Source organism: Taudactylus pleione, unplaced genomic scaffold, assembly GCF_031769625.1.
Source record: "Taudactylus pleione unplaced genomic scaffold, aTauple2 ptg000206l, whole genome shotgun sequence".
NCBI classification, from domain to species: domain Eukaryota; kingdom Metazoa; phylum Chordata; class Amphibia; order Anura; family Myobatrachidae; genus Taudactylus; species Taudactylus pleione.
This window is the reverse complement of record NW_028284608.1, coordinates 4,643,006-4,668,949: the sequence shown is the minus strand read 5'-3', so window position 1 is coordinate 4,668,949 and position 25,944 is coordinate 4,643,006. Positions and strand designations below refer to the sequence as shown.

Genomic DNA, 25,944 nt, shown 5'->3' with positions numbered 1-25,944 from the left:
TAACAGTGAAAAGAGAGAACTCTCTTCCAAACTCACTGCAGTTTGTCTTTACTAAATTTGCGAGTTGAAAAACATTCCTAAACTCACGTGATAACGATATCTGACATCATCTGAGTTTGCAGTCAGATTTTGACTATTTCATTCATTTTAATACTGTCTGAAATCATTCAACCATTCAAATAGTTGGTTAAATCGTTCAAATCGGTCAATCGCTCATCTGACATTAATTATTATTTGTACTTGACAGAATGAAACAGGATTTATGATGGTACCAACATAACATAATAAATAAGCTAAGTTTATATTATTTCTATTTGTTTTGTTAAATCTTACTTTCCCCAGAATGTTTCAGCTAGCGGTGACCCAGTGCTGCTCTGATTAGGAGCCTCGCCCTTAAGGCATGCTCTGTTATCCAGACTGGACTATCACCAAACTTATCACATTTCTTATGGAGGATATCTGTTCAGCTGCAAAAACATCTGTGTTTGTGATGAGAGCTACAGCTGCCTGTGCTGGCCAACAGGATTTTATAAAGAACAGACATTGGACAGTCCTCGTCCAGGCTATAGCATTCTATGTGAACTATTAATGCACATTAGAATCAATGAGTAAATATGGCGGAATGATGGAAAAATAGTGCCTTGCAGACTTAGGGCCCTGGGTCTGTATCCAACAAGGGCACTGTGTGTGTGGAGTTTGTATGTCCTCTCTGTTTTAAGCTTGGGATTCTTCCATCAGTGACTACATTTTTTTATCTAGTAACAGTTAATTATATACTGTGGGAGGAAACTGGAGCACTGGAAGGGAACACATGCAAAACACGGGGAAGACATACAGGGCAGGACATACTAAGCATAGCATCCACGATGTCATACATACCGCCAATTATCATGTACATACCGGCGTTAATACTGCAGGGATGTACCTAGAAAATCGCAAAGGACAGCTCTTACCGGGAGAGGATAGAGGGACTTCCGAATTTATGACCCAGAAGCCCCTCTGGCGTCATTCCTCGTTATCCACCGGGTCCAAACTCCAGAATGTACGGCATTCCGAAGTTTAGTACATATGAGAAATGCGGAAAACCCCCCGAAAACTGAATTTTTGGGGGGTTTACTGCATTTTTGACCTTAGTACACCTCGCCCACACATCTAGGCAGCAACGCTAATCACTGTAACACCGTGCTTCTCCCAAATTAGCTTTAGTGATGACATATACTGTACTGTAAACAGCTTATTTTCACCCATATGTTGACATGTACACATCAGAAGATGCATGTAGGTTGGCACCAGTAGCACATGCACACGGTTTATGTCAGACATCCATCACATCCACTTACCGTTATGTTCTTATCTTTTGTTTTCTTTGTAAAATATGCACACTCGCTATAAGGCAGCAATAAAACTTCAAAGTAACCTACGGGCAGATGTACTAAGCTCTGGAAAGTGATAAAGTGGAGAGTGATAAACTACCAACCATGTCATTTTTCAAACACAGCCTGTAACATGACAGCGTGGAGCTGAGTGGCTGGTAGTTTATCACTTTCCACAGCTTAGTACATCTCCCCTCTAATACAGCAACATCAACACTCAAAAAAAAAAATCACAATTTCCCAAAAAGCTAATACCAAGTGGTCCCATAGTGCTGGCGATTATCATCGTCATATGGCATTTGCACCTTCCCCTGATAACACACCAATATTAGGACTTTCTCAGTCGTGTTCCAGGCTGCATCTGTTGACCTGACTTAGGGCCCGATTCAGAGCCGCTCGTAAGCGGCCGCTCGTTCGCTCCGAGCGATGTTCGCACATCTGCGCATGCGTATGGATCGTAATGCGCATGCGCCAACCAGTCAGTGCGGTCGGAAATCGAGCGCTCGCAAAATAGTGCCTGCTAATTTGAGTGACAGGATGAGGCGTTTGTGGGTGGTAACAGGGGAAGGTGCTTGAAAATGGGGAATGGAGATCCGAACGCAGGCGTGCCAAACGGTCAAAACTGGCTTTTTTTTAGGGTGTGCGTAATTAACAAAGCAGCGTCATCGACCATGTCACTTGGTTGTTTCTTAGTCTGAACTGTTCGCCTGATTGCGATAGGAAAATCCTACCACAAGCGCTGCGAGCAGTTCAGACGCCTTTCGATGTACTCGATTAATCTAATAAATAGCGGAGATGACGTAGGATGCGAGCGGCCAGGGGGCGTCTTTACAAAATAGCGAGCGCATGTTTCGTTCGCTCGCTCAGACATAGAGGCGTCAACAGACCGCAAAGAGCGAGCGCTCTATTTAAATAGCCGGCCCCTTTTTCTGAACGAGCGAGCGCAAATAGCATCCGGCTCTGAATCAGGCCCTTAATACGGCCCATTCTCTGCGTCCTCCCACCTCTCCAGAGCCAGGCTGGCGAATTGACCAGAATCACGCAAGTCTGATTGTTAGTGGTAGAAGCTGATGGGGGTTATGGACCCATGAGCCAATTGTTCTGCTGTGTAATGTTTGACAAAAAGTGATATATCTACATTCTACATTCAAAAGGTGGATATGGAGATATTGGGTATAGCTAATTATAAATCAAGGGGACTTAAATGGTCTATATTCTGCAATGGCATATAATGTTAATACATAAACGGCATCATTTTGCTAGAAATAATATAGGGGCCTATTCATTATCGAAGGCAATATGGCCTCCGATGATGAAGGATTGATCTCGCTGCGAGGGATATTTAAGTATCCAACTTGCAGCGGGGGAAACGTGATACCAGAGCAATTCATCATTGCTCCGGTGCGGGGACAACTTGTCACGGCCAGGGTTTCTCGGCATGGTACCCGCCGGGTATTACCTGTGAGGTCGTTGTGGTGGGGGGTCTCTGGCAGCAGTGCTGGTGTTTGGCGAGGGGCATTGGCTGCGCATGGTCCTCTGCGAGCACATTGTCACTAGGCCTGGTGAGGTCTGGCGGTGTTTCCGTTCAGTTGGCATGGGCGCCGCCATCTTGCCTGCGGCCATGTGATCCCGGCTGTCCAATCCTGGTAGGTCATGTGCTCATTCCAGCCAGTCACAGCGCGGCACTGAGTATTTAGGAAGCCTTCCTTCCTTTGCCAGTGCAACGTGTTTCTCAGCTGCGGCTGAGAGAGAGTACCTGTGCCTTATCTGCCTGCCTGTCACGCTACTAGCCTGAACCTTGCCTGCTCCAACCTGCTGGACTTACCCTGCACCCTCCACATACCTTCTTACCTGCCTGAGTACCTGAACCTGCTGTTTCCCTGCACCTTGCTTCATTTCACTCCCAGCTGGACTACCTATGTCTGCATCAGTTACAGCTCACCAAACCTGCATTAAGTTACAGCTCATCAAGCCAGCATTTTGTTACAGCTCATCATACCTGCATTCTGTTTTAGCTCACCATACTTATACTGGACTGTTCCTGCCTGTCACTATCTGGACATTTGTTCTTCCACCCTCACTACAGTTATCAAGTGCACTTTAGTGCTATACCTGGACTTTTAGTGTGCCATTCCCATGTCTTCTCAGTCACTTATTAAAAACTCCACTTTTTCATTTAAGTCTGCTCCTGTGTCTGCTCCTATCACCACCCCGGGTCCACAACAAATTCAGAACTCACACAACTGCTCCGAAAAGCAACTGTCTGCTCTTTTAGTATCGCAGCTGTAACTGCGTTACTTACCTGCTCCCTGTCATCCCGGCTACGCATGCGTAACCTCGGGTCATGCATGCGCACAACCGCCGGGGAGGCAGTGAGTAGGTGGCAGAGCGATCCACTCAGATCCCTCTTCGCATCCCTGGAACTCCTTCCCAAAGGAAGTAGTGGGGATCCGAGAACAAGCAACATCTGAAAATGGCGCTTGTTCTCCACAGCAAACTCCGAAAACTTTAAGTTTTCGGAGTTTGCTGAATACCAGGGGCTCCTGTCGGACCCCTGATGGTGAATGGCCCGGTAACTTAAATATGCGGAAACTGGTGTTTCCGCATGCTTACCGGGCCATTTATTGTTTGATGAATAGGCCCCATAGTCTTTTGCAACTTTAACAAATGGTTTATAACCCCGATGCATCCAAGCATGTCACCCGCCATATACAGTATCTGTGGTTCACAACATCTGTCCCAGGGACCATGTGCAATCTTCAATGGGGTCCTAAGTGACCTTTCTGCTTTCCCTAATTGTGACATTCTAGCACCGTGCATTCGCACAGTTTGTGCATTTGACTGGGTGGTGACGTCTTCTCACCAACATTACGAGGCAGCCATAGGTTATCCCCAGTGTATAGCCACTTTATTCTAATGCTCTGATTTCTTATTGTGATCTGATGTTTCTCTGCGAATGTGATGTGTGGCCCCTGTGTGAGATCATTGGCCACTTGTTAGATGCCTGACAATCACAAACTAGCTCAGTTATAATAACCATACAAAACCAAATATAATAATACATGCTAATAATACATGGTTGCTGTAACATGTTTCTAATTGTTTACAAACTAAAGAGATTACTTACTATGGTGCAAAACTAAAAAACCAATAAAGGCAGTATAGAGGCAGTACTTTCGTATATCGGCAATCAGAAATGCCAATGGCAAGGTATTATTCTGCTTCTTTAGCTCCGTTAGAGAGGACCACAGTGAGCTGATCTCATAACGAAGGAGGTTGAGATCTATCATAAAGGTTGAGATCTATGCCAGTTTCCACATTTATTGTTGCTTTTAAGTGACTATTACGATTGGATTTCTCTTCAGTAATCACTATACTGTGGTCCTCTCTAGCAGAGCTAAATAAGCAGAATAATACCTTGCCATTGGAATTTCAGATTGCCGATATACTAAACTTTTAAAGCATTAAATATTTCTTTATATGTATGTATATGCCTGTATAATGTGCTATTTAGAACATAATTGTTGAACTAAATATATTAAATAAGACGTTTTTAAGCGATCCCTATGTGCCTTTATTGTTTTTTTAGTTTTGTTTAATACTGGGTATATCCAGAAATACTTTTGGGAGCTGCTAATTAGGATACATTTTTGGTTATTTTTAACTATTGCTGCGCCTGATTCAGATTTTTAGAATCTCTTGGCTGTTTAGTACTATGGTACAAATAGTGCCACTATATTACACTTCAAACTGGTAAGACCTTGCTGGGGTGGACTTCTTAGTTACATATCCAAATGTATTAACAAAATTAATGTTGCATTGCTATACAACTGTATGATTAAATTATAATAGTAAACTGTAAAATTATTTTCTGTTATAAAATCTAGTGTGTGTCACTATTTATTTGAACAATAGTAACTATTGTACTCAGGGGCGTATCTACCCATTGGCCAGGATGGCACGCGCCAGGGGTGCCGACCAAAGGGGGGGCGCCAACCAGCAGTGCCACCAGCAGCCAAGGGGTGGACTACCCCCGCTAGTCCCCCGGCCCCACAAGTGTAGGGCAGACCGCAGACACGGTCTACAAACACACAGCCACCAGCGGCGGCTGTGTGTTTGTTATAGCAGCCAGCCAGTGAGAGTCAGACAGACTCTCATTGGTTACTGCGTCGTCCATGGAGGGAGCCGGCTGGAGCTCACTCATGAGCTCCGTCTTCCGGCTCCCCCCTCAGCGGGTGATGGGAGAGACGTCATGACAAATGGATTAAGGGCCTGATTCAGCAACATTCGCAGATCGGTCGGTTATTCAGTAGTGTGCATGCGTAAAAGCCGCACTGCGCTAGCACTACGATTACGGACGCACAGAGGAAGCAATCGCAGAGTGGGTAACAGGCTGTGAGTGTTTGGGGGGTGGTGACGGGGGAGTGGTCATAAAAATGTAGGTGTGCCTGTCCATTGGAACGCTATTTCATGGCGTGCATAAATTAGCCACTGCGATTGCGTACAGCCCTTGAGTACTCACCGCGTGCGACGAGACTTGAAGTTTCTGCGGCTGGTCAGACCTGGTGTAAATTGCGCGTGATGGGACGATGTGCATCGATGGTACCGATGTATACACCGTAGTGCGGATGTGAGAAAGCAGCAGAGGGCGTCTTGATGTCCGCTGCGATGTGGCAGGCATTAGCATACAGTCGCAGCTGCGTCCTGTATGGATTCGTAGCTGCATACACAATAGCGATCCTTGCTGAATCAGGCCCTAAGTTCTCTGCAAGTGAGAAACTGACTGGTCTGTAGACCTATAGGCATCACACATAAAGACACATCACAAACTAGACATATAATCAGATACAATCAGTCTGGAAGATATTGCCAACAGTCCACTAAGCATAACCATATAATTGTAACTCTCAGACTCCAGTATAATTTGGACATTTAACCTACTCTCTGACTATCACTGACATGTTTCCTAAGTCATCAATCCTGTGCAGATGTTAAGTTACAAATGTGCAAGCAATTACAGTGTAAGAGCCCTCCTGTAGTGAGCATAAGCTCAGAGCAGTCTGCGAGTGCACTGTGGGCAGCTTTAAGGTTGTCAAAATATGGGTGTATGTTATGTCAGTGAAACAAAGCAAAGCATGTTAGGAAATGAAAAGAAACATCTGCAATACGTCTTTCAGCACTTCTAGGTTACCAGAAAGGGAGTCCGGCTGTTTCATTATAATGTTCTCATCCCTGAGCTCTCTACTGCGCTACATGTTCGGAACGCCCAACCACACATCTTTAACTCTTACTTCTTACTAAAACTCGACCTGCTAAGGAGGAACGTGCCAGCCTTCTCTAACCACACGAGTAGCGATGTCACTTGTGTCACTTGTTATCGGCTCATTATTCCGAAAGTGTTCTGCGACCGTGCTTAGCTGTCATGGAAGGTGCACGCCCTGCACCTGGACATATGGATCACCTCATACCACATTTTTGTTTTAATGGGGTATATTTACGAAAGTGAGTTTTTAGAAGTGGAGATGTTGCCCATAGCAACCAATCAGATTCTAGCCATTATCTTCTAGAACAGTGGTTTTCAAACTCGGTCCTCAGGACCCCACACAGGCCACGTTTTCCAGGTCACCCAGCAGGTGCACAGGTGTATTCATTACTCAGTGAAACAATTTAAATGATCCACAGGTGGAGCTAATGATTTCACTTGCAATTCTGTGACATGTACTATTTGGGGTCCTGAGGACCGAGTTTTAGAACCTGTGTACTAGAAGGTGCTAGTTAAATGTTAAGTAGAATCTGATTGGTTGCTATGGGCAACGTCTGCATTTCTAAAAACTCTCACTTTAGTAAATATACCCCAATGTGTGTTTATTATGTGCAACCTTGGAGGTCTGTGATCTGTAAAAGGTAACAAATAGGAGTCTGCTTATTACTACTGTAAGTTAATTAATAATTAATCAAATGGGTGGCTAGGCCCCTTCTGCTTTCCCAGTAAACCCACTATGAACCAACCGTCTTTGAACAGCTATGGTTCTATATTTTGAGACTTTTTAAGTCCCTTGCCCTCAGTAGAGGAGCTCTAACCAGGGCCGGTGCTAGACTTCTAGGCACCCTAGGCAAAACTTCTGCATGCGCACCCGGCCGCCTCCCCCCCCGCTTCCCCCGTACTCATCTAGCCCCTCAGGTGAAAATGACTTTGCAGAGGTGGAGTGGCGGATAAGTTTTGTGTTAAATAAAAATATGACGTCACTCCCATAGTGCACTGCGGGATCCGGAAGTCGGAGCTTCGTCCTCCGGTTGCTGCTGGCGCGTGGTGAGGGGATAGATAAGGAGCCGGGTGCCCGCTGGTAACACAATATCTGTGGGCACCTGGCAAATGGGGGGGGGTGATCGGAGGGCCGGGTGCCCTCTAGTGGCCGGCGCCCCTAGGAAGCTGCCTAAGCTTGCCTAGTGGAAGTGCCGGCCCTGGCTCTAACATGAAAGGCTCAGGGAGTTAAAAAACATCTAACTGCAGGAGATTAGGGCCTCCTTGTAACACAGTATTCCCTGATCTCAAGTGTGGTGCAAACCAACTCTCAGGAGACACAGCTGGTCCTAGGTCTGGTACTGCAACGTCTATCTCCCTACCTCTAGCAGTACATACCACAGCTTCAAAATGAGCTCCTGATAGATGTGGTCAAACGCTTTTATTTATAAGCAGGTGTCTGAATCTACCACCCCCACATGACAATAGGAAGAGGTAACTTTATTGTATCTTCTCCCTGTGCTTGCATGGATTTCCTTCCACACTCCATAAATATGCTGGTAGGTTAAATAGCTCACAACAAAAAATAACCCTAGTGTGCGTGTGTCCATGTTATAGGGAATATAGATTGTAAGCTCCACTGGGACAGGGACTGATGTGAATGGACAAATATTCAATGTAAAACGCTGCGGATTATGTGTGCGCTATATAACTAACTGGTAGAAAATAAATAATAATCACCTAGCATTATGGGACAGGGGGTGGGATGTACTAAGGCTAAAATGCATCCAAAACTCAGAAAACTGCAGTTTTCGCAATTCTGGCCGCATTTCCCATATGTACAGGTCCGGTCCAGCTTGGACCCATTAGGCAACACCATCTAATAGAAGCCTGTGGGCTTCTTTTCTCAACGTTCACTGAAAGGGATCCAATCAGATCCCTCCGATTGTCCCCCGCATCCACGGCGCATGCACAGATAGGATTTCTGGGTCATAAACCTGAAGTCCTGTTATCACAATGGACAGCTCATTGGGTCACTGGTGTAATTCATCCAAGACGCCTGGAGGCAAGTTATAATTTGGTTCTATCTATCTATCTATCTATCTATCTATCTCATAGTTATCTATCTATCTATCTATCCGCACAAAACCACTAATATAGAGTATGTGAATTTGTTTCTATTAGGCCTATTTACTAAAGTAAATTTGCAAGACATTCCCCTCCTTTTTCGAGTATATACAGCTATGCGTTAATCACAGATAAGATAGTGACCTGTATAGTGTAATTAGCAGGAGGCTCAGAGTCCTCCTGATGGAGGCGAAAGTCATCTGATGTGGGGTGAGGAGCCCTCCTGATACCTCTGATGGAGGGGAAAAATACCTGATGTGGAGTTTGAGCCAAAATACTGTAAGGCTGCTAATGTGGTGGAACTACAAATCACAAAATGCCCAGTCTATTGCCGACTGCTTCACATGCCAGGAAGTTGCTCCACCAAAGATCTGCCCCCAGACTCAGTCCGTGGTGCCCCAGGCCCCCGCCTGCCATGCCCTGTTACCCGTAGCTCTGTCTGGTGCATCCTTGTTGACATTGAGCTCCTGGAAGATCTGCAGCCGCGTTTTTGCTCGGGCCCGCCACACAGGTCCGCTGCTAGAGCTGCCACCAGGACGGAGTGGGACGGGCAGCTGATGGTCTGACACGGAGCTCTCTACTAGTATATGGTTATGGTAGCTTCTCAGGTGCCGGGAAGAGGTGTCATGTATTGAGCGGCCATGACGGTACACTCCAGGTACATAATTACAGCCCTATGTGGGGGGAATATATTGTGGGCAATGGAGGAGGTGCCCCTTCAGTGCTGGAGCCCGGCGGCAGGCGCCTCCATCGTCCCCCATAGTTCCGACCCTGCCTTGGGTACATAATTAGCACCGGTATGTACCCAATAAGTGTCAGGATGTACAGCATCAATAATGCAATGTATAGTGCATCCCACCCAGGATGTTGCATGTTGAGTATGCATTTGGTCTGTGGTGAAGTGCCGCCATAGAGGGGTATATAACATTCCTTGTAAGGACTATATAGGAGTAATAAACACCACCCTGCTTACAATATCCAGCATGGCACATACTGTATTTCCTGCTGGTGTCCTGTGACCTTCAGATAAGAGCTAAACTCTAATCAGTTCCCTAGTTGTCTTGTGTTGAATCCAGTGTCCAGAGCCAACAATCGGTGCTACCATGCAGTCCAAGGTAATAAGTTAGGAGTCACCAACCACAAATTACCAGCACTGGGTGCCACGATGACAACATACAACCTGTAACTTCTTCATCCTTATACAAACAGAATTTTGCATTGCTTTTAATGTTCCGCTGTGCTAATCAGTTTCACAAAATGTTTTCACTGTTCTGGAATGTTTTTATTGTAAGAAGTGTGGGGTGAAACTTTCTGGTTGATCTGCAGTCTCAGAGCTAATTAGGAATTCTCTACCACTAGGACTTACAACAGCTGCTGAAATGAGCAGAACATTAAAAAGTCATCTGTAACACGAATATTATTTCTGTAGTGCATCAATTTATTTAAAAGAAAATAAAAACTTAGCTTGGAAATCGCAGTTATTTCAGTGGAAACATTTGGGAATAGATTTCGACAGGATGTATAGCGAGTAGAGGGAGGCAGGGCCATAACTATGGTAGTGCGACCAGTGCCGTGGTACAGGGCACCGCAGGGCAGGGGCTGCTGTTTGGGCATGTCAGTTTTCCTATTTATTATCATTCTCACTTGTAGCTTCCTCTTCTTTTATCTCCAGCATCTCCTGGCCTCCCCTATCTCTTCCCTGGCCCTTCCCCATGAGGCCATGGCCCTTTTTCAGGTGCACTATCTTATGTCCCTATTTAAAAAATGGGGGGAAGGGGGGCGTCAATGCTCTCTCTGGCACAGGGCACCAAAAAGTCTAGTTACGGCTCTGGAGGGAGGTGTCACCCTCTGGGAACCCTCCTCAGTACTAACACAGGGGTCTAAAAGAAGATTTTGTATAGTTGCTTATAACAGCACTGAAGAATCTTTTCGGCTATTCATCAAAAATATTTCACCGGGGCAGTGGAGCAATACTGGGCTAGTAAATTGCCTATCCCACGCATGCATGAGCCAGTTTACCGGCTACCGCATTCACACTGGGATTATAAGCCGGACTCAAGCTCCTAGTTACAGATTCCTAAAAATAAAATAAAAAATAAATTATATATTTGCATAATATTTTTCTATGGACATCCCCGGGTAACGCCATTCCGAGATGACAAAACTATCAAAGAACCGCTGAAGTACGTAATATAGTTGTCCATGATAAATACTCCTCCATGGGGAAGCATTGCAGACTGCTCCCGATAATATCATCCCTAGGTATAGCCTTCACCAGGATGGGAACTCTTAAGGTGCGTACACACTGGGCGATAAAGTGGATGACTGAACGATATCGTTATCGATCAGTCGTCCACTTTATCGTCCATTTTAACCCCAAAACGATGAACGATAACGACGACACGCGTCCCCGCGGGTCGTTCGTCATCATCGTTCATCGGGCTGACATGCAGGCCAACCTGACGATCTAGTCAGGTTGCTGCATGTTGGGGAATGGGGGAGAGAGCCCGGCGCTGAACGATATCGTTAATGATATCGTTCAGTGGCTATGCTCAATGTCATGAACGACATTGAGCACACCCTGCCAGGGACACACTAGACGATATCGCTCAGGGAGCATATCGTGTAGTGTGTACCCACCATTATTAGTAGGCAAAAGCCCTAAATTCTGTGAAAACGTCCTGTTTGATAAATATTTGCCTCTCTGTCTTCCTTCAGTGCCGGGAGTTGTGGCACCGGGCTTTAGGGAATGTAGAAGAAGTACCAACACGATGTGTTCTTTAAATATTAACTGTAATAACTCTCAAATGTATTCATTGTATTGTATTTAAAGAGGATATATCACAGTGTGAAAAATGTAACAACGTGGTAACAGCTTGTATGCAACGTAGATAGCAACAAATATTCCATTCTTATGAAAATCAGATATAAAACTGTACAGCTTACTCTGCCTAGTACTTGCAATCTTGCATTTACGAATAAACAAATTAAATGTGATTGGCTGGAAATTCTGTGACACTAATGGGATATGATTATTCAAAGCCTGAGGCGGCATTTGAAACTGCGCCACTCTCACCCCATATGCCGACTGCCATGAGCATTTGTATAAGAGTTAGGTCTGCTTTATAGACAAATACAAATAACTGATCTTACAATTAAAGAAACTCTAATGTACCATTAATAGCAATTAAATGACAGTATATTAATGCAGTCTTTTACTGACACATTTCTGTGCTGCAATACTTTCCTTAAAGTTGTTTTTTCCTTTCAGAATAGTGTTTCCGCACAGTAACACGCTAGAAGGCATCATTCATCTGCATCAGCTACTTATCATTATACCTGCAGTGTGACCTGGGAAAGTGCAGGCGTTTGGATCTTACTCAAACAGCTGGAGAATCATGAATACCACCAGGGTCGGACTGGCCCACAGGTGTACGGGGGAACTCCCTGGTGGGCCCCAGTGCCTAAAGGCCCCACCCCCTCCTCTAGAGATCAATAACTTGATGAAGCAGGATCATGGATGAATTAGAGCAGAGGTTCTCAAACTCGGTCCTCAGTACCCCACACCGGTCACATTTTCCAGGTCACCCAGCAGGTGCACAGGTATAGTCATTACTCACTGGCACATTTTAAAAGTTCCACAGGTAGAGTTAATTATTTCACTTGTGATTCTGTGAGGAGATCTGAAAAACGTGCACTGTTTGGGGTCCTGAGGACCAAGTTTGAGAACCTGTGAATTAGAGAGTTTGGTATGTTTCTATGGAAACTACACCAAACTTAAGCCCTGCTGCCAATTAAAGTCAGTGGTCATGACATACCCTTGTTCCCTCCTTTATAAAAGGGCCATGTTCTTGCATGTCCTCTCTAATGGTTGGCTGACTAAGTCCCTCTGAGGTGGCTGGCCACGCCCCTAAAGCTTAGGTCCCTACTGCACTCCCTGATGGGCCCTTCATGCCCCAGTCCGACACTCAACACCACCTGTTTATCATCCAACCGTAGATACCGGAAGGACTCGTCTTTCCCAGGTTTAGGGTAACACTCTTTATATACCAGCTATTTGATTTGATAACTGAAAGCTCATATTATTGCTTTCAACAAAGCCCACATTCAGCAGGTTGCTGAGCTATAACTATGAGTTCTACACTGAAAGAAAGCAGGAGTGATTTGTAAAAACCCATTTTCGGGGTTTTTACCACATATCCATATGTACTAAGCCCAGGTCACCCTATTATCGGTACAGAGGGTAATGCCAGTACAACCTGGTGTTACACTGTAGAAGCCTATGGGCTTCTTACTGCACCCTGCACCTGATGCCGTCTCGCCGCCCAGCCCTGGCCCTCACTCACCTGAGTGTCCTGCGTACTGCTCCATGCTCCTCCGCCTCCTCCTTCTCCTAATCTTCTTCCGGGTGCAGGGAGGAGGAGGAGGAGCCCGGGACTTCCTGCACAGGTCACCAGCAGGAAGTTCCCAGGGCTCGGAGGGGGCAGGGTCCCACGTAGACCCCCTCACCCTCTTATCGCAAGAGCTGTCCTTTGCGATACTAATGGCATATGTTAGTACATATGCGATTAGTAAGGTTGCAGTGACTGGTGGAATGGTCACCGCAACCTCAGTACATCCTGCCCATAGTCCTTTTACATCTTTTCAAAGTTATAAAATGTCCTTTAAAAAGAAAAAAAATCCTTTAGTTGTGAGAAAACACATTCTGCAGCCTACTTCTAAACAGGCACAGGCACCCCTAAATGCACATTCCCCACCTCAGTGTTGGACTGCTGACAAAAGCAGTTGCATATGTGAAAAATTAGGCATTTGGTGTCACAAATAGGCGTCTGCGTTGTGTGCTCACAGTTTTTAACTTTCTTACAAAATAACCCATCATCAGTTCATTACTGAGCAAAGCTGAGCAGCCATTTTATTGTTTACACCAAAATGCAGACTACCAATTCACTTGGAAATTGTGTGTATGCTACATTCAGCCATAAATTGGCTGTAATTCATGCGTATTCATTTTTTACATGCACAGCACAAGAAAATCGCCAACAACTATTTTGTATACAAACTAAGGGCCTGATTCATTACAGATCACAACTGCAACAGCGTACGCAGTTGGCCAATTGTTGCGTACTGCGCATGCAATGCGCGAAGGCTATACTGTGATCGCACTGCCGCTACGCAGAGCACGGTACGCCATCGCAGAGTGAGTGACAGGTATTCAGCTTTGGGGGGTTGTGACGGGGGAGTTGCTGGAGAAACGCAGGCATGCCTGTCCATTTGAATGCCGTTACATGGGCGTGCATAAATTAGCCACTGCGACGGCATACGCAGCTTGAGTATTTACTGTGTCCAACGGGGTTAGCAATTTCTAAGTAAGGTCAGGTCTGATGTAATTGAGCGTGAGGGGCCGATGGTACTCGATGTATCCAATGTACATACAGAGATATTACAGATGTGAGATAGTGGTAGTGGGAGGCAGTGGGCATCTGCATGCTGGCAGTGCGACGACATTGCGATAGCATTCATTAGCATATTTTTACAGCAGACCTGCATGCGAATAAAGGTGCTGCGATCGCAATAGCGATCTGTAATGAATCTGGCCCTAAGTGACTTTCCAATAAAGCAATGGTATAATCTAACACAGAATAGCCTCTGTAATATAGAGACAACTTAGGCAATGAAGTGCTTTGGATTGATTCATTTAAATGTATATTTTTCCTAGTTAAACTTAAAACGTTAAGGGGCCCATTTATCAAAGATCATTTGAGGTAAATTCCCCGAAAACACCTGTTTTCGGGGGTTTACCTCAAATACTTAGTATCCCCCGAATGTATGAAGGAGGGACCACAGCAGGTATCTCCGATACCTGCTGCGATCCCTCCATTGCCGCCGGCAGCCGCCTCCCCCATAGGTTTCTATGGGGGATGCGATGCTGCCAAATGTATCAATATCGGGAATGCTTCGCATTCCCGATATTGACCCCAGCAGCTAACGCCATCTGCAGATAGCGTTAGCCGCTGTGTCCTATGGGCACTTACCGCATTTGAGCCGGCGGAGGGATCTTCCAGATCCCTCCGCCGGCAATGGGCGCCGCTCATGTGCAGTCCACGGGACTGCGCATGCGCAGCAGCCCGGAATGCGCTCCGGCCACATCGCAGGGACGGGCTCTTTTCGGAGCCCGTCTCCGTGCATGTGCCGGGTCATACATTCGGCCGGTATGATCGCATTTTGCAATGCGATCATGGGCGATACTGCATGCCCTGATCGCATTGCAAAATGCGATCCTTAATAAATGGTCCCCTTAGGGCTCTATTTATTATCATTATTTTTACTAAAATAAAGTGAAAAAGGTGATCGGGCCTCCGGTGATGTTCTCCCTCCGGTCAGCTGGTCTCCCATAGTGCATTGCGGCCCGGTCATCAGGTGACCATGTCCCAGTGCAGTATGGGATATCAGCTGACTGGAGGCATGGAGGACATCACCGGAGCAACGATGACTGCAGGTAAGTGCTATTGAGGGAGGGGGGTTGCGGGGGGGGGGGGTGTCTGCGATTCGTGGGTGGGGCTTAGCATCGGGGGCGGGGCTTAGTGCCGGGGGTAGCAGCGATGGTCGGTCGGCGCATGCGTCGGCACTTTGTCACGGTATTTTTTGCAAAAATACCGTGACTAGTGTGCGGACAGGATTCGCAGGGACAGAGCTTTTTCGCAAGCTCTGTCCCTGCAAGGGATTTGTAGCAATTCCCTGTGATATTGCCTGAATTCGCAATGCAAATTCAGTCAATAATATCACACTACAATCTGCATTACAAATGCATATTTTGTAGTAAATAGAGCCCTAAATACTTCCAAAGACAGAAACAAAAGACAGCACCACCTGCAGGCTATGTGACGTTACTGAATATTCATGTGGTAAACAACGTTCAAAGGAAAACTTTCCTCAAACTACAATGTGAAATCAATCACCAGAGTATTTAAATCAGAGATGAGCGGTTCGATTTTGGCTCGGATCTTCCCACCAAGTTTGAATTTCGAAACGAGATAAAACGTCATCTTTCACAGACATCTTGGCACAGATGTAATTTGAGCCAAAACTGAACAGCTCATCTCCAATTTAAATTAGATAATTATGAACAATTGTAATAATATGATTGTGTTAGGATGATTTCCCTTTTTTAAAAAATATTTCTATGTACAGAGAGACTTGGTAGGACACTAAACGCCTACACAGAGGTGGCAGCCATTTTGTGAACTGAACCACTCAACAATGCAGAATACTAATTGACTAGGAAGGAACCAGAACATCCCTAATGCACAAAGAATAACTCAGGGGTCTATTTACTAAGCAGTGTTCTTCTACAGACTCGTGAATATTGGTGCAGCCCATAGAATGTTTTTGCCAATGGAAACAGTACTGGTGCCATCTTGTGTGAGCCCTTGCAAACATGTCAAGCGCTGCCTGTAAAGGGAACCAGGGAGCTTCATGTAGGTAATTTAGACATGTTAATGACAGGAGAAATCTCGAAAATTGAAATTGTGACAATCATGATATTGTACCAGACACTACATGGAATTTTCATTTTAAATTGGTTTTCCAATATCACTCCTCCAGGGGTAGATGTACAAAGCCTTGGAGAGAGATAAAGTACCAACCAATCAGCTCCTAACTGTAATTTTTCAAACACAGTTTCTAATTTAAAACTTAATTAGGATAAACTGAGTTGTTTGGAACGGGTTCACAATCTGTGGCAGCACTTAATAAAGAGGGGTCCACTTCTATTAGACAATATATAAATGCAAATGTAAAGTGCGCTCAACTGACTGGGATTTGTTTTATAAAGGATAACTTTAGTCTGTATTATAAAAACAACAACCAATTTATTGGACTCATAAAACATCTGAATCTCTATATATACCCAGATAGGTGTGTTTAGCACCTGTATCATGCTTCCTCCCTTGTTCACTGTGGGGAGCCAGTTTATCTTGCAGGGACAAACTTTCTGCATGTCCTGTGCTGTAGGCAACTCTCATACGTTCCCCGAAAGGCCGCTATGCAGTCTTCAGTGAATGAAAATGTAAATACCTCCCTCCTTCTTTCACTGTGGGGTGTCAGCGTCTCCTTCAGGGATTGGCTCACCATATGATCTCTGCTTTTAGGCTTTTGTCATACGTCCCCCAAGGGAGATGCTATGTAGTCAACAGTGAGAGGTAAGGAGGTGAGAGGAAAGGTTAATGCTACGTAGTATAGGCGGAGTCCCGCACATGTACTCACCGCTCTCTTGTGTTGTCACCTGTACACTAACCACCAGTATGGGGAGATGTTTGTGTTGTACACTAACCACCAGGATGTGAGTAATTTACATTGTACACTAGCTATCCGAATTGGGAGTAGCCTGTATCACACACTAAACATCCCCGTGAGGGGACTTTATTATACAATAGGTTGGTGCCTGTAATGTACACTAGACACTTGAATGGGGAAGCTGCAATGTGTACTAGCCATAAAAATGTACATGTACATTGTACTCTAGCCATGATAATTGGAGTCTGTATTGTATGCTGGCCATCAGAAAGGAGTCTGTATTGTATACTGGCCATCAGGATGGAGTCTGTATTGTACACTAGTCACCAGAATGAACTCTGTTTTAAATACTTATATAACGCTACAGTACTTACAGGAAAAATAAATAATTCATGTTACACTGGGCTTGATCAGAACGGGTATTGTCAATTGAAAGGGGAGATCACATTTTGCTCTCAAGATATTGAAACTGAGTATATAAGTACATGAGGAGCAGAACAATAAAGTAATGAAGGTAGTTTCCTAACAAACACATTATAAAGTTCAACTATATTTTATTTTACACAAATGTTAAAACTTAATTGTGTAAGTGGTTTACCGTAATACTTACGATATTGAATATTTTTTCATACTTACATGGAACTGACTTTTTCTTCCGGACCCTGGACCTGCCCCACTACGGTGCCTTGTCTCGTGTTTTTCACCCACCCAACTACGCCAATCCTTCTGGCCTCATCCTCTGTGTACTGCAGCAAAGTGACAAGAGGTAGATATGTGATACCCTGTAAAGACCCCCATATATGTGGACATTTGTATGTTGCCCTGAGCTGGAGAATGTTCTGGAACTTAAGTGAGGAGGTGCACTAGGACCCAGGAAATCTGGAAGAGTGTGCTTCACTAGTGAGCTCAGACTAAAAACTGTAACAAAAAGGGGAGGAGAGAGAAGGACCCTGAAACTGGCTGAGAAAGCACATGTCTGGTGTGTGAGGGGACTGAGACTGGCTGAGAAAGCACATGTCTGGTGTGTGAGGGAACTGAGACTGGCTGAGAGAGCACATGTCTGGTGTGTGAGGGGACTGAGACTGGCTGAGAAAGCACATGTCTGGTGTGTGAGGGAACTGAGACTGGCTGAGAAAGCACATGTCTGGTGTGTGAGGGAACTGAGACTGGCTGAGAGAGCACATGTCTGGTGTGTGAGGGAACTGAGACTGGCTGAGAGAGCACATGTCTGGTGTGTGAGGGGACTGAGACTGGCTGAGAAAGCACATGTCTGGTGTGTGAGGGAACTGAGACTGGCTGAGAGAGCACATGTCTGGTGTGTGAGGGAACTGAGACTGGCTGAGAAAGCACATGTCTGGTGTGTGAGGGGACTGAGACTGGCTGAAAAAGCACATGTCTGGTGTGTGAGGGAACTGAGACTGGCTGAGAGAGCACATGTCTGGTGTGTGAGGGAACTGAGACTGGCTGAGAAAGCACATGTCTGGTGTGTGAGGGAACTGAGACTGGCTGAGAAAGCACATGTCTGGTGTGTGAGGGAACTGAGACTGGCTGAGAGAGCACATGTCTGGTGTGTGAGGGAACTGAGACTGGCTGAGAGAGCACATGTCTGGTGTGTGAGGGAACTGAGACTGGCTGAGAGAGCACATGTCTGGTGTGTGAGGGAACTGAGACTGGCTGAGAAAGCACATGTCTGGTGTGTGAGGGGACTGAGACTGGCTGAGAAAGCACATGTCTGGTGTGTGAGGGAACTGAGACTGGCTGAGAGAGCACATGTCTGGTGTGTGAGGGAACTGAGACGTAGGCTGTGAGGAGTGCAGCACCTGGGATTGTTTGCAGGGCTGTGACCAGAAGCCAAGCCAGGAAAGTGAAGAAGCTGCACTGCCAGGTCAGAGGACGCAGTGGGCAGCAAGTAGCCAGCAATATGAAGTAAGAGACTCCCAGTGAGACAAATGAAGAAGGAGCAGGTGCAGTGATCGCAGGCACAGTGATATCCTAAAGTGTACTGTGGCTCCCATTATCTATTATGAAAGACTCAGTAAGGCACAGTGAGTAACAACCCTTACAGCACTATAAACTGAACTTTATCCAAGATTTATTTTCCCTCCCTTTGCTACCAAGGGATATTTACCTTAAGAAAGCAAAGCAACCAGCTACCAGTCTATAGTAACCAGTGGTGTGCATTGTATGTGACTTGGGATTCATGCTGTTTAATGAACTGGTCACAATAACAGCCTGCATAGTACACAGTTAACCTAATTGAAATACTTTACCTCTGTTAACTCAATCCAAGAACAGAACTGTGATATATACATTCTGTTAGCAGACAATCAAGAGAACAGGGTGTTCCTCCCTTTGCATACAGTTATGAAGGACAGAAGAGTTATACATATATATATTCTACCATCCAGAAGTCATTGAAAGCAACGTGACCATTAGTCTGGATACATTTAAGATATTCTCTCAGTGCCACCACTTTGTGGATAATAGTAATACATTGACATTCCCAGTAAAAAGTGTGGAGAGAACTCTTTTGCTTTCTGCCTGTAGCCATTAAGACTTTGGTGCAATAGGTGTTATTTGAGCGAGACTACATTAAGGGAAAACTATCTGTTGCAGAACTTCCTGTTATTTCCTAATGGTAATGCCAGATTGTTAGATTATTTGTGAGATATTAGAGCGTTTATCGTCATTGTATTGTTCTTTGTAATATTGCTATAACTTATTATGAAAGGTTAAACTATACTGTGCGTGAAACTGAGTTTACTGTTAACAAAGTCATATTGCTAAACTGTGTATATTGAATTAACATTACAGTGATCTACCATTCAGGCAAAATAAAACATTTTGTCACTGTCCACACGTGTAGTGACTTGTCAGGGGTTTTTGGGGGGTTCCCATCTCTCTGCCTAACCACTACAGAATCCAAGAGCAGCAGCAGGTCAAAGACTATTTGAAAGGCCGGGTTTGACGACTTCTGCAGGGAAACAGGTACGACTCACCTACCAACACCCCACCACTAGTGACTTATTACAGATATACTATAATAATAATACCAGCACTGGCCAAACTAGCACCCGTTGTGTTTATTAGTGATGATATTATTAGATCTCGGTCTATTGGTCAAAATTAAATTTCAGTAAATATATGTGTCTAAAGTACATTCAATATGTTTCAGTTACATTTCATTAATGAATATATATTATATTAATTATAATTAAATTCATCTCTTTATTATTTTATTAAAACTATGAAGTGTGTGGTGGAGGAGTTCAAGAATAAGATGAACTCCTATTACAACAAATGTGATGTGAAATGAATCTGTGGGGGAAATATATTAATTCTTCTAAAGACTGGAGAAGTGGACAAGTGCAGAAGTTACCCATAGCAACCAATTAGCATCCAGGTAGCATTTATCAAGCACATTCTATAAAATGCTGGCTAGAAGCTGATTGGTTGCTATGGGAACCTTCTACACTTGTCCACTTCCCCACCTTTAGAAGGTTTGATACATCTCCCTTTGTGTAACTATGCAAGGGTCGCTATTTGACCATTAGACCAATAAGGGGCACATCCAATTAGCCACAGCGTTTTCCCAGCGGCTAATTGTTCGCTCGGACCAATTTACTGAGGTCCTGTATCCCCAATGCATTAAGCCCCAAGGGAGCACTTTTCTTTGCAACCTCAGGAGCTGTGTGGAAAAGTCAGCGTTAAAGTGCACCCTATTGGATTTAACGTGCAGGGAAACACATAGGGGCAGATTGAATTATCCGCGGGGTTGTTTCCACGCGACTAATTGCCGTGCAAATTCCCTGCGGCGTGGGGAAAAGCTATTCAATTAAATAGACTTTTCCCGGCGCTGTAAAATTGGGACTCACGCGCGTAAGCACATGGATTCCGCGCAATCAATGTGTTTTTCCCCCGCGCGAGGCCAAATAACATGGATTTTAACTCGCACCACCAGGTGCTGCGAGATAAAGTCCGACTGCGGGGAATCGCGCGCGAGGAATCCCCGGCAATTGAATTGGACCAGCGCTGCAATTGAATCTGCCCCATAGATTCTGCATTTTACCCTGAATCTATGGGTTACCATACATTGTATGAGAGTTTACCGTGTGGGGAAAATGCAGAATAATTGAATAGCTCCAGGCGTGGGGCCTGGAGCTTTTCCCTGAGTGGTAAGCCCCGCACCTGTTTGGATAAGCCCCATAGTTTTAGCATACAAGAAATACAGAGCTGGAAAACAGACAAGTGGTGAGCGAGAGGGAGGACAATATAGTGGCATGAAATTTTTTTTCCTGATCTCTACTATTTCTGCTAATTTGTCCCATTTAATTGTTTCAGATCTTCAAACAGAATTGAATATAAAACATAGACAACCTGAGTAAACACAAAATACAGGGCCCTATTCAAAGATACATATTATGAGGTCTATTTACTAAGCAGTGTTAGTAGACAGAGTGAAAAGTGATAAGGTGCCAGCCAATCAGCTCCTAACTGTCATCTCACAGGCTGTGTTTGAAAAATGACAGTTGGGAGCTGATTGGCTGGCACCTTATCACTGTTCACTCTGTCTCCTAACAGTGCTTAGTAAATAGACCCCATAACCTCTTTAGCACTCGCTAAAGGGGTTATTATGGCATGCTTTCAATATTTAACAAACACCAGTAATCTAAGAATACCGTGGTTTGTCACTGCATCGCTCTCACCATCTTTAGATGGCGAGAGCAATGCGGTCCCCATTGCCGGCATTTGGGACCCAGCAGCAGCCTTTCCGGCCTCAGCGTAGCCCTCCAGGCACTGCCGGGTCTCCGCCGGGTTTCTGTGTAAGTATGACACAAAAACCCCTTGCTGGCAGCAATAGGCTTCAAACAACAGAGCTGAAGATGCCACTGAGGAGGGCGATTGTCGCTGGACCTCACTGGAGGGGTAAGTAATGATGAATACCAGTGGCATACTTGTTAGTATCACTGCGATACTAAACGAAATATGCTGCTGGCATTTACAGTAGATTAGTTGATAAATGGGGCCCACAGTTTTTAAACTATTATTTAATTTATTGAAGGAAAAAAGTTATCCAACACCATCTGGCCCTGGGTGAAAAAGTAATTGACTCCTTAGTTATTCAATCAGTGAACCAAATTTAATTGCAGCACAGTATGCCTCTATCACAAGAAATTCCAGAAAGTATAAGGAAGTTATTGAATCATCAAAGGGATACAAAGCCATTTATAAGGCTCTGGAACTTCAGCAATTCACAGTGAGGTCTATTATGTCCAAATGGAGAAATCTTGGAACAGTGGTGAATCTTCCCTGGAGTGGCTGGCCTACCAAAATTCCTCCAAGAGCGAATCAACAACTCATCCAGGAAGTCACAAAAGAACCCAAAGGAAGTGTAGGCCTCGCTTGCCTCAGTAATACCCCTTTGGCACCAGAGCAAAAACCTGGGTTATTGCTGGGTCTACACAGGTCGCAGCTCAGTGTAAAAGGGTCCCTGAAAAACAACCCGGGTCAAGTGACCTGGCAATCCAACCCAGGTAGCTACCAGGGTCGGACCCAGGATGGACCTGGGTAATAGTGCAGTGTAAACGGTGCAACCCGGGTTATCCGATTTGGGTCATGCCTAAAAATTAGCTGATTGGTGGTTGTGGAGCAGTCACCTCCCACTTTTTATGACCTCACAAGGTTAGCAAGGCAGACCCAGGTTCAGTGTGAATGGGGTTGACCTGAGAATAACCCAGATCAATGGTGCTGTGTAAACGGTGTCTGACCTGGGTTGGAACCATGTCTGAAAACCCAGGTCGGACCTGGGTTTTTGGTGGAAAAGAAGTATTAATGTCAGTGTTTATGATTCCACCATAAGAGATTGGAGATTGGCCAAAAATAGAATTCATGGGAGAATTGGAAGGCAAAAATCACTGCTACCCAGAAGGAACATAAAGGCTTGTCTCACAGTGGCCAAAAACACATTGACAATGTTCTATCAACTGGTGAGCCAAAAAATTAACTTTTTGAAAGACCTGGATCCTGTTACATCTGGTGTAAAGCTAACATGGAATTTTACAATAAGAACATCATACTAACAGTCTTATATGGTGGAAGTAGTGTGGGGATGCTTTGCAACTTGCCATAACTGATGGAATCGTGAATTCTGCTCTCTACCAGAATAATCCGACGGAGAATATCGGTCATCAGTCCATGATCTGAAGCTCAAGCACGATGGGTTATGCAGCAAGACAACGATCCAAAGCACAAGAGCAAGTTCACCCTTGAATGGCTCAAAAGAAACAAAATTAAGGTTTGGACAGGCTTAGTCAAAGTCCTGACTTGAATAGACTTTAGATTCTTTTGGCAGTTCATACTCAAAAACCCCCAAAGTGGCTGGATTAAAGTAATTCTGCAGATAAAAGTGGGTCAAAATACCCCCACAGTTATATGAACAACTGACCTCCAATTATTGGAGTCATTTGGTTGCAGTTGTTGCTGCTAATGGTGGCACTAGCAATTGTTATATTTAGGGGGGGCAATTCAATTTTCACATAGTTTATAGAGTTGGGTTATTTTTTTCTTTAAAAAATTTGAAATAGTCAATTAAAAACTGTATTTTGTGCATACTTAGATAGTCTTGCCTGAAATTCAGTTTTGTTTGAATACATGAAACAAATAAGTGTGACAAATATTAAAAATTACAGATATTTGGAAGGGGGCTACATAGAATGTGGAGCGGGGCTACACAGAGAGACGGACAGAAGAAGAGTTGTCTATAGCAACCAATCAGCTCCTAGCTATCATTTTACTTAGTATATTCTATAAAATTATAGCTACAGGATGATTGGTTGTTTGGGGGAACTTCTCCACCTGTCCAGGTTTGATACATCTCCCCAATGCATACATGCCTACTCTCCCAGAAGTCGCAGGAGGCTCCCAATTTTTCGGGTAACCCCCAGCACCCCCGGTAGAGTAGGCATTTCTCCCATATTCCTGCCCACTTCCTAGTGAAGTTGGCATAATGGGGAGAATTTCCGTGGCGATCATGGGTTCCCGTGTATGGGGCGGGGCTTAATGACGCGATTCTGCAAGAATCGTGTCATTTGGCCCCGCCCCCTATTTAAATTTGCTCGAAACATGGCAATTTACAGGGGGGCGGGTCTTAATGACACGGACCGTCATGTCCCGCCCACCATTGCCACCCAGCTGCTTCTTCTGGGGAGGGAAAAAAAGTAGTCGGCAAGTATGCCCCAATGTGTTTGTATTTTGCACCAAATCTGGGCCATATTTGAGACTAGAAAATGATGCATTGGGAAAGACCACTCCAATGCATACTTGCCGACATTATATATCTCCTCCCTGGGATAAGCCTGGGGAGCAGATTCTGTTGATTACTTTGGGGGGCGGGGCCAGAATGTATACGTAAATAACACAGGGAAACGCACCAATCCGCTGGTAGGGGACGGTGCTAAATGATGCGATCCACGTCGTTTTAGCTCCGCCCCCTACTCACAGACCCGAAAATTCCCAGTGAAATCTCCCCATTCTGCCCACTACACTAGGAAGTGGGCGGGATGCAGGAGATATTTGGGATTGCGATTTTCAGGAGAGTAGGCATGTATAATATGTCCATCATCCAAAACTAACATTTGTCCTTTCCCCTGTATATCATGCCACCCTGCTTTATAGCTGAAGAGCTCTTTTACTTTGTGCCACCTTGTTGTATATGATCTCTATTGTCTCACCATATTAGTTACTGACAGTAGTATTAGATATACGGTATGAATCAGTAAGTTATGTAAATCTTACCATTCTGAAGCACACACCTGTAAGACGAAACAAAAGAGAAGTGTTTTACTTTATACAGTAGAATGTAAATTTTAATTTTGTAGATTGGTTATAACTGACCACACAGCAAAAGTTACATTATATATAGTAGCAGTCAACATTTCAAACAGCCCAGGCATACTTGTTTACTTTATTTCTAAGGGGAGTTGCAACTGGTAAGTTTGGGGTGCGCAGTGTTGCAAATCACTCAATCATGGTGCCATCCCCTTCATTAGGGAAGTGGGCTGTATGCAAAGCTACAAAAATTGCATTGCATCAAGGGGCCTATTCATCAACCCTCATGGGCCTGTTACACAAATGTGGAAACACTATTTTTCACATGTGTGAAAAATAAACGGGACCACTCATTGTTAGGGGCCCAATGTGGCCGCCCCCATATTCAGCAAACTCTGAATACTGAAAGATAGCGTTAGTTCCCAGAGGCCCACTCCTTCTTGTTGGAACCTATTCGGATTTCTCTTCCCCCTAGGAGTGTAAGTACTTTTCGGAGCAGCTGACCCCGCACTGGAGCAAATTGCACCGGTACGTTAGTATCCACCGCGAGTTAAATACTTGATTATCAGCCCTTGATAATGAATAGGCAGTGCCATCGAGAGCTTTGAGGAGCCTGGGTACTGGGGGGGTGTGACCAAATCCAGGAAGTGTGGCCATGCCCACTCTCAAAAAAACTCAGCACAGGGCAGTGGCTCCAGGGGAGGGGTGGAGATTAGTGCGATCACCCACCCCTACCAATTTCCCTCTCTGCCCGCTATTGCTGGCCACACCTGAAGTCTCCGCTCTCCCACTTCCCAATGTGCCCCTGTGGCTGCACTGATATACAAGTGTGGCAAAGTGGCAGTGGGCAGAGCATTGGTGGGGACATGGCTGCATTTATTGGCAGTCGTCTGTCTGTGACTTTATGCAAAGCCCTTCCCTGGTGTACAACTGTGCGTCTGCATGTGCAAGGACTGAGATGCCCACTTTGAGTATTTCTACATTTAGTAATACCGCTTGGCGTGTCTTTAGATGCCAGCATAGCTCGCAACATCAATACTTGCACCAGCGCTATGGTAGGTTCAGACTTTCCATCTACGTATG

General features: G+C 44.9%; 1 protein-coding gene across 1 annotated transcript in view; it reads right to left on the bottom strand.

The window, feature by feature from the left end:
- ACYP2 (acylphosphatase 2) overlaps nt 1-25,944 on the bottom strand; it is a 219,756-nt gene that overhangs the window by 180,552 nt on the left and 13,260 nt on the right. The window contains exons 2-3 of the mRNA XM_088478068.1: nt 24,829-24,845; nt 17,671-17,780 (exon numbers count right to left, since the gene is read on the bottom strand). Of these exons, the coding sequence (XP_088334194.1) occupies nt 17,671-17,780; nt 24,829-24,845 (127 nt within the window). The remainder of the gene's footprint in view (nt 1-17,670; nt 17,781-24,828; nt 24,846-25,944) is intronic.